The sequence below is a fragment of the Gracilinanus agilis genome, chromosome 2 (genome assembly GCF_016433145.1).
Source record: "Gracilinanus agilis isolate LMUSP501 chromosome 2, AgileGrace, whole genome shotgun sequence".
NCBI classification, from domain to species: Eukaryota; Metazoa; Chordata; class Mammalia; order Didelphimorphia; family Didelphidae; genus Gracilinanus; species Gracilinanus agilis.
The window spans coordinates 655,477,794-655,487,543 of NC_058131.1; the positions used below are offsets into that span (position 1 = coordinate 655,477,794).

General features: G+C 41.7%; 1 protein-coding gene across 2 annotated transcripts in view; it reads right to left on the reverse strand.

Moving 5' to 3' along the window:
* Nucleotides 1–460: 460 nt before the first annotated feature.
* CPEB1 (cytoplasmic polyadenylation element binding protein 1) overlaps nt 461–9,750 on the reverse strand; it is a 59,582-nt gene continuing 50,292 nt past the window's right edge. For both annotated transcript variants that reach the window (XM_044665782.1, XM_044665781.1), the window contains exons 8-11: nt 5,535–5,733; nt 4,640–4,734; nt 3,847–3,927; nt 461–1,931 (exon numbers count right to left, since the gene is read on the reverse strand). In XM_044665782.1, the coding sequence (XP_044521717.1) occupies nt 1,821–1,931; nt 3,847–3,927; nt 4,640–4,734; nt 5,535–5,733 (486 nt within the window). In that variant the 3' untranslated portion in view covers nt 461–1,820. The remainder of the gene's footprint in view (nt 1,932–3,846; nt 3,928–4,639; nt 4,735–5,534; nt 5,734–9,750) is intronic.

Genomic DNA, 9,750 nt, shown 5'->3' on the forward strand with positions numbered 1-9,750 from the left:
GGAATAAAGACTATGAGAGAAAAAATGGAAAGTGAAAATGAAATGGACAAAGTCTGAAAATAAAAGGAAAAGACCAGGCAAGAAACAAGTTTATTTACTTCTGCGGGGACTGAAGTTCTTGTTAGTGCCATACTACCCCAAGAAAGCTATTTCTACTGTCAAATTTCTTAGATGTTTCTTTTTTACTTATGGTGAGAAGGCTAACACAGCACAGAGCATAAAACATTTCAGCCTTCAGTACATGCAAAGCTCAAGGCTAGGAGCCAAAGCCCAGGGAGTTACATGGATGGAGTGTGGGGTGTGCACATGTCAATCTACCTTTTTGGACCAGGGCTCAGATCAAAGTGCCAGAGCCTGACTAGGAATCCTACTTGACTGTTTCTTACCACTTAGCCACCAACCCATCAAGGTACTCCCACAATCCAATATTACCGATATTAATCACAGAGACAAGCCCAGCACTGCTGCAACGTGTTTATTATGTGCCAAAAAAACTACACCACAGCTTACTCCACACATCTGCAGGAGAGTGCAGTCTTGCCTGCATACACTACAATGAGGTAGAGACTTCACACACAGATTCACAAAAACCCACACAGAGCAGCTGGGATACGCAATAACGCAACATCGGCTCAGCGGGAGAGGGAGGAGGAAAAAGGAGGGTTATGACACTGGTTCTTTGGCACACAGCTTCCCGTAGAGGGGCAAGTTCTATTTTCTTCTTTTAAAAAAAAAGTCAAGTTTTCAAATCCCAGCAGCATCAGTCAACTGCCTTGTTGCTTCATACATTTTTTTTTAACAAAAAGAAAGAAAAAAGAAAAAAGGGAAAAGGTACTTGTCCCCTCTAAGTGAAAGGGCTCCTGTGAACCTTCATCTGCCCCTGCCAAAAAGCAGCCCTTTTTAGCTCAGTTACAAAAAAAGAAAAAAATTAAGTCCTGTGACTTTGTGATTAAAAACCTCTATCAACCCCCCACTTAAGTGCAACTTAAGAAAGTGCAACAAACGGTTTAAAACTATGTACAGCAGCTCCACCATCATTTATCCGGTCCAGTTTTAAATTTGAAAAATCTGGTTTTTTTTTCCTGGTTGCAAACGCCTCTCTCCACAACTGTGAGAAACCCTAAGCCGCAGTCCCCAGACACAAATTTGCAATAATGTTAAAAGCTGCCAGGAAAGAAAAAAATCTCGTTTCAAACTACTTAAAAACTGTTTTAAGGAGTGTAAAAAGGAACCGGTAAAAACCCTCGAGCGTAAAATATGAAATATGATTTTGGTTTAAATGAAGAGCAAAGTCTCCTTGTTGTTACAGTAAAAAACACCAGCTGAACACTCAGTTTATGCCGTTCAGGTGGGGGTTAAATAAATGGAAAGGCACTGTATGGCAACTGCAAACATGGAGCCACTGAGACCTGCGTCATTACCATCAGTATTGCGAGGAATGTAAAAAAGCGCTTTTAATAAATAAAAAACCTAGACGAAGGCATCTGCATAAATACCTTCTCAACACGTGGTCCTTTTTTGCTTGTTATCAGCAAACTGAGGAACTAAAGTCTGGGAAAACTGCAGAGTCACTTGGGGGGTGCCTGGGGGGGGGCCCTTCCCCTTATAACACCCCCTGAAAACAAAACCCGACAAAACTCACTGTGCATTAGTGCAGAAACAAAGACAGATCAGCAAGTGCAAAGGTGAATGTAAGATTTTCCCCACGTCCTTCAGAAGCGCACTCCCAGCCTGGGCCTGCGGCTAGGAACCACACTCCCGGCTCTCATCACTCAGGTTAAACCAGCTTCACCAGGGGCAGATGGATACCCACCACCCCTCTAGCTGGACTCTCGACTCTTCTGATTACGCATCAGTGGGCGATGGTGACGGAGGCCCTCTGTGCTGTGTCGCCAGTGCCAGCAGCTACGGCAAAAGTACTTGAAGCAGACCTAAGGGACAAAGATTGTGAAAAGGTGTTACATTAGCTCTAGCATGATCTTTTAGAGTCAACCTGGTTTCTTATCAAGGAAGTCCATTGTCTCTGACTGTTTTTATAACTCTAAAGGGGAAAGGGGAGAAAGTGGGAGTAAGTCATAGGCAGCATCATGCTTACAGATCAACCATACCAAGGCCTAGGCAATACAGCTAACATCTGGTTCCAAAAGATCTCTGGAGATCCATTTGCTCTGTGCAAAGAACCTCCTAAACTTTGTGCCTAAGACATCTTTTTCAGCATTTCAATCTCTACTTCAAATATATGTTCAAGGCACTGATGAGTGGCCCTCTTTCAGATTTCAACTATCCTATCCAATCCAATTGTCCTCATCAGCTCATCTAAGACAAAGGCGTATTTTACCCATGTAGCTCTCAGGTACCAGTTGACTCGTGATGACTAAATCTTATGCTAGTTAGTGCCCTTCTTCCCATTATGATCTAGGTCTCTCTTTCATCTCTTCATAACCCAATTTGCCCTAGAGATAGTTATCCATGCCTGTTAACCAAGGGCCATTACAATCACACTTTCATAGGGCTTCCTACCATAAAACCAGACACCAACAAACAACAGCAGGAATAGGGGCTTTCTGGCATTCTCCTGGCAACAAGATTTAAGTGATGGCTATCACACCTGTAACCAATCTCAAAGCCTGCTAACAGCAGAGCTGATGCAGCCTTCAATGAACTTTTTAATACATTTTGAGCATTTCACACCTTCAGGTGTTTAAAAAAAAAAAAAAAGGGAACATCTTTCTTCAGTCTGTTAATAGTCACTTTCTTTAGAAGCCTATCTTAGCAGTATTTTGATATTCCCTGTTGAATACAACTGGATCAGCACCATGGGGCTAATAAAGCTGGGCAAAGAACTGAGGGGTGAAACAGGCTCCTAACAACCTAAGTTAGAAAACTAGGAAATTACGGGAAAACAAAAAAAAGAAAGAAACCAAAAGCTGCTTTAGTAACATTTCCATCTCAAGTCTTTTCTCCTCCATAACCATAACCAAAAATCTTACTTTAACTTAAAACATCACTACTACACCTGACCAAAGACTTAGGAATTTGACATTTTTCTCTCTCCTCCTGACCCCTCCAGTCCTAAAGACATTAATTTCCTATTGGACATTTCAAAAATAAATTCTTTGTAGATATCTCAAACTCACCATGTCCAAAACAAAGCTCATTGTCTTTCCCCTCTCCTTAACTTCCCTGTTACTGATGAGAAACTTTCAAGTCAACCTCATTCACACCTTCAGTGACATGACCTTGACTGTGTTCAATCTTCCTCTACCTATTCAATTGCCAAATCTCATGCTTTCTTTCACAGCATCTTCTCAAGGATCAATTATAAGCCCTCACTTGGCATTTAAAGCCCTTCCAATCTTCTTTGACTTCACTGCTTTCCGTGGTCCAGCTAGAGTGGCTTACTTGTTCCTTGCATACAACACTTCCCTCTTCTCCAGGCTGTGCTTTACTGTGTACTGTGGCTCCTTTGTGCCTAAGAAACTCCTGGTTACCACACCCTCTGCTTCCTCAATTCCCTGGCTTCCTCCAATACCACATTTTGAAGAGGCCTTCCTTCCCCCACGTACCTCCAGAGTCTAGCGCCTTCCCTTGTAAAGTTACTTCTCTTCTACTCTATAAGTAGTTTGTATGTAACCTATTTACATTGTCTCCTTTAGAATAGAGAGATAACAGGGAGGCACTGGAGTTTATGTTCAATTGCATTCTTAATTTGTTAAATATTTCCCAATTACATTTTAGCTTATTTCTTCCACACTAGAAGTATTGTGGGCAACCCAAGTGCTTGACACCTCTGCTCTTGGGGATTTTTAAGCCAAGTCAGATAACGGTGGGACAAAAACAGCTCACCTGATCTCGACAGAAGAATGGACCCGGCTGAGCACTACAGATGTGACACAGAGAGTCTTCTAGGTAGGGGTCAATCTGAACCTGTACAAAAGCAAATTACAGGTGAGCTGAGACCTGCACCTGTGGTCAATAGGAGGAGGGAGGGCAGATTTCTGTTCTGCAATGAGAGATGAAGAGGACATGCGGCCTTCACAGAGAATTCTGACAGGGTTCCTTGATGAGGCAAATAATCATAGCAACAAATACCTTTCTATGTCCCAAAAAAGTAAGTTGCTTTGCCTTTGGGGAGTACAGGTAGGTAAAAATTCACAAATCTCAAGGCAGATACTGTGTCAGTTTCTCACATATTGCCAAAAAAAACAATAGCTGAGTGTTTTGAATAATATTCATAATCCTCTTTAGCTACCAGGAAGAAATAGTGGAACACCATAAGAATTTGGATGTTATGTTGAGATCACCAAAACTATTCTACTCACTTTAGCAATGATGGATTTTATTTTAATTAATTCTCTTTAGCCTCTGGGCCAAGTCATAGTGTCTATATTCAATAGAAGCCAGATACCTCCAGAAATCTCATTTTGGTCTTTATCTCTCACAATTATATAACCCCCATTATGATGTCCCTCACATCCAGGGAGGACACTGCCTGCACTACAGCTTAGAGGCAGATCAATTCAGACCTCTTTAGTTCAATTAGCTGGACCTGCTATCCCATGGAACAACCCATCACTGGGCATTCTCAAGATGTCACAATAGGAACAATGAGCCAGCAAGTACCACCCTTCCCACTGACCTTCTTGGTAAACTTGGTAGTTTTGATCTCCACAAAAGCAGCACTGACCGCCTTCAGATAACTGCGTTGATTGTTAAAAGTCACTCGTCCAGACCCTAAGAAACACATGAAAATGTTTAAACACAAGGGGTGAATGATATACTCTACACGAATGCAAATACTAAACCAGGACAGGAAAAAAAAAAAAAAAACAATGTGCTAAGGATGGAGAAAGGGAAGAGATTTCCCTTGAATCCAGTAGATGCCATAAAGGATCCAGAACAAATGAGAGTATAGACCTTACTGCTCTTTTGTCTCAGAACCAATATACAGTATTGATTTCTAAAACAGCAGGTAAGGGTTTTACAAAAAAAAAAATCAAACTTGGTTAGGAAGGACAGCAAGAAAGTTTATAGCATTCTCAGCTGGCTCCATTATCTCCCCTCCTAGTCCTCCCTACTTCTGAGTTAGCTTTAACTCCAGTTATTCCCAGGCTCTCCCACTACAGCTGGCATCTAAGCACAAAAAGTTCACAAAATGTCCTGAAGGGGGTTGGGGGGAGTATGAGGAAAGGAACATCGAGCTAGGGTTTTGTGGTAGAATATATGGTTGATTAACTTCCTAGTCATACCTAGTGAAGTTAATTACATGTAGCCAAGGAAATAGAGGAAATAAAATTTCTATTAGAAGAACCCCTAAACTGGCACCCTCAAAAATGACTGTTCTCCTTCCTTCTTGGAAAAGGTCAGAAGTCATATTTCTCTCCTGAGCTCCTATAGGAGAAATCCTACACAGTTCAGGAGGTTTTCCCCACTTAGGACCCAAAGGAATCTAAATAAAACCCAAACGGTTGCCCCCCAGCCCTCTTTCTAACCTCAGGTACCCACATGCCTCTGCTGAGGAAGGGAGCACTCACCAATAGGATACTTGTGCTTATCCGTGTCAATGCCAGCATACACTACTCCTCCAAAGAGATCATTTACAATTGCAGCCAGCGCCTCCGCATTGAGCATCCCATGCAGCGCCCCAACAAAGACTGTTCTGCTGGGATCCAGCCTTTGTGATGGGCTTCGGACAAAGTTGCTATCAGCCAAAACCCAAGGAATAACTTGTACCTGAAATCACACAGAAATCAGCTCATGAACAAGACTAGGGAGCACAGAAAAGAGAGATCATTCATGGGCAGAAGAGAAGGTTCCTCAGAGAACTTATTACACACACATTCAGCCACTAGGCTCATAAATACATTGTTGTTGGTTTTTTAAACCCTTACCTTCTGTCTTGGAGTCAATACTGTGTACTGACTCCAAGACAGAAGAGTGGTAAGGGTAGGCAATGGGGGTCAAATGACTTGCCCCAGATCACACAGCTAGGAAGTGTCTGAAGCCAGGCCTGGCTCTCAGTCTACTGAGCTATCCAGCTACCCCCCTCATCAATACATTTTTGACTGCATATGAAGGGATAGATGTGAACAAATCCTGAGGAATCCTGGGTATCTACACAGAAAGCAAAAGAGACTTAGTCCAGTAACATAAGGATCACATTGAAGGTTTCCAAGTATGAGTTATCCTGTTCTCAAATGCCTATCAAGATACCTTCCTCCCATGACTTGGCAAACAGGTTTCCTGAGAAAACCTAGGTTGCAGCTCATTGAGCCAACAGGCAACTGTGGGAAAGGGAGCAGTCTTTGGAGGTCTAGGGTCATCCATTATCCTTCGAATCCACAACCTGAGCATGGCCAAGTGACTCACACTGAGCCTCACAGCCTTTATACAGTATTCCCACAAAGTCTCACTGTGGAGCTAATTCAGGGACCATGCCACATGCATGGTCATAGAGAACTGAATGTGACTAAATTAATCTTTGTGGACTGAGATTTAAGTTTTATTTAGCCTTTCTTGAGCCTGAAGAATAATAGTATGGCCCCAAGTACACAAGAAGTGAGGAACTCCCAGGGTAAGGATTCCCTCCCTTAATGCAGACTGCAACTCATTTTTGATCATCCAAGTTCTAGAAACACATAACAGTTAAATCACTTACTCAGATTTGAGAAATATATTACACCTTAGAGTGAGTCCAACACTATCCATTACCATGCTGCTTCCTATAAATGTTAAGGATTCAAAGACAAAAACAAAATGATCTTTGGCTTTAAGAAGCATTTAGAAACAATGAAGATTAAGTGGAAATTTCATCTTATTGCCAACTTAGCACTGGGTACAAAAGCTGGGGAGTCCAAGCCCTCAATGCGATTGTTTGACAGGGAATAAAACAGTGCTTGTTGGCCACGACAGTATGATGACAAATACTGAATTGTTTAAGGAACAGCCAGAGTATCTCTCGGACAACAGCATCAGCTTTAATGTGGTCAAATCAGGTCTCAAAAGACAAACAAGATTCAAATAGGTGGAGATGTAGGTAGTACATAAGGCCTAATACTGAGGACTAATTAGAAATGCTTTTGGCAGTGCCTAGAAAGAATATTTGGAAAAAAGAAACCAAGATCAGTCTGGCAACTACATCCAGGATGGAATATTTGGAGAAGAAACCCATGGCTGGGAAACAGAGGGAAATGCAGTTCTCTATTTCAGATGAGATCAGACTAATGTGGTAGAATGGGAAAAGCAAAGGAAGGAATAGATACAAGACATTGGAAAGGAAGAATCGAGATTGTGGTGTCTGATTTCATTGGGTTAAGGAGGAAACATAAATGGTTAAACATTTTCAGCTAGGAAGCATGTACTGGAAAAAAAAAACAACAAAGTATGAAAATTATGGCTTTGTTAAAAGAGGAAGGAGAGTCATGTGAGTGAGTAGATGAGGATGAATTCACAGTTTTGAACAAAATGAATTTGAAACCATTAACACAATGGTGATGTTCTAAAAAGCAGCTAAAAATATTATTCAAGTGATGAAAGAACTAAAGATGCAGATCCTCTCTCATCAACATGGGATTAAAAATAAGAAAATTTTGAAGTCAAGAAATATATCTTGGGGAACAGAAAAAGGAGGGATAGATTATAAAGGCATTATCAGAAGAGAACCATGAGAGTACAACACAAGACAAGGAAGAAGCAAATCTCAAAAAGTAAAAGGATCAGGGGCAGCTGGGTAGCTCAGTGGATTGAGAGCAGGGCCTAGAGATGGGAGGTCCTACATTTAAATCTGGCCTCAGACACTTCCTAGCTGGGTGACCCTGGGCAAGTCACTTAAACCCCATTGCTTAGCCCTTACGCAGTATTAACTTCAAGACGGAAGGTAAGGGTTTTTTTTAAAAAGTAAATGTATTTGACAAAATGCTACAGAGAAGTTAAGGATGGTCATCTTTAAGAACATCATTCCAGTATAGCAAATGAAGTCAGATACCATAGTATTAAAAACAATTTATTCTAAGGAAGAAAAAAAAGCAATTAGTAGAGTGGGAAAAAGTTTATCCAAGGATTAATAAGGAGGAAAGAAAACTATGAAAGCAGTACAGATCCAAAATTGTGTCAAAATTAATTCTCTGGAGACTGCATATTAATTTATAATTATTTAACAAATAGCAAAAAGTGGGTTAAAGAAATAAAGGGCACATTGCCACGTGGCTGGTTACATACCTTCTTCCCTAGCTAACCTGAGCTCACTGCTCATCTTGCAGCTCCATTCACTCTTAGAACTTGGTCAGTAGAAAGCCCCAAGAGCTTCCCTGATCCATAATTTATTACCCATCCGCCCATGACATCTCTTTTTCAGGGTCTCCCTGATTGGGAGTCAATCCGGGTCAAAGGCCAATCTTCTGGACATCAGGAATCACATGGGACAAAAGGCAAGCATCTTTTAGGACACCAGGGAACGATGAGGCTTCTGGTGTTCTCTCAGAGTGTGCATGCCTCTCTCTTACCCAGATAAGCCTCAGACCTTGTTTTTAATCCAATCCAATCAAACAGTGGAGGTGAAACTGAAATGGATTTTCAAATTCAACATGAAAGGAAAGAAGAATATAGATTTGGGTTAAATTCTCACAATCCATCCTCTGATTTGTTGGGAGACATGTTAGTCTCCCCAATGAATCATTTCATATAGAATACCTATACATTTCAAGATTGTCTTACCCAGTGTACACAAGGGCCAACATTTTGTGAAGGGTCTAACCCAACATACAACCCACTCTGATTGGATTAAAAACAAAGTCGGAGGTTTATCTGGATAATCTGGCTTCTCAGAGGAGGCTTGTCTCTTGTCCTATGTGACTCCTGGCATCCTAAAAGATATTCACACTTCTTGGAGTCCAGAAGACTGACTTCTGACCTGGACTGAAATCAAGTCTTTCCAATCAGAAAAAAATTATTGGGGGGAGGAATAAATTATAGATATGGGAAGCTCCTCGGGGGCTTTCTGACTAACCAAGTAGTGAGAGTGAATAGAATTGCAAAGTGAACAGTGAGCTCAGGTTAGTTAGCAAAGAAGGTGTGTGACTGGCCATATGGCAATGCGCCCTCTCTTTGACCTGCTTTTTACAACTTAATAATTATAAATTAATGTGCAGTCTCCAGAGAATTTAAATCTTAACAGGGGAAAGCAACTGACAAAACAATTAAGAGGGCAGTGTGGAACAAATAGTGGCTCTTCTATACCATGGACCTTCACAGATTAAGAAAGCTAAACATTCAATCTCTGATATCTGGAGAAAATGGAGATGAAACCCTCTAAGACAGTGATGGCAAACCTTTTAGACACAGCATGCCATGCCCCTTCCCCAGCCATTTTACCCCAGATAGGGGTGGGAGAAAGGGAGGGAGTGGCCCCAGCAGTCTGTTCAGGGGAGGGAAGAAGTACTTCCATTGGGTTGCTGAGCAGAAGGGTGGGGAGGAATGGAGAGGAGGAGGGGAGCAGCTCCGCCCATGCCCCTCTGCCTTCCTAGTAACTAACTCTGCTAGGATAGTTCGTGGCCACAGAGAGGTCTCTGCATGCCATCTTTGGCATGTGTGCCATAGGTTCATTAAGATAAAAGCCAGAGAAAAGGAGGGAATGTCCTTCAATTGGGGAATGGCTGAACAAACTGTGGTATATGCGGGTGATGGAATACTATTGTGCTAAAAGGAATAATAAACTGGAGAAGTTCCAGGCGAACTGGAGAGACCTCCGGGAAC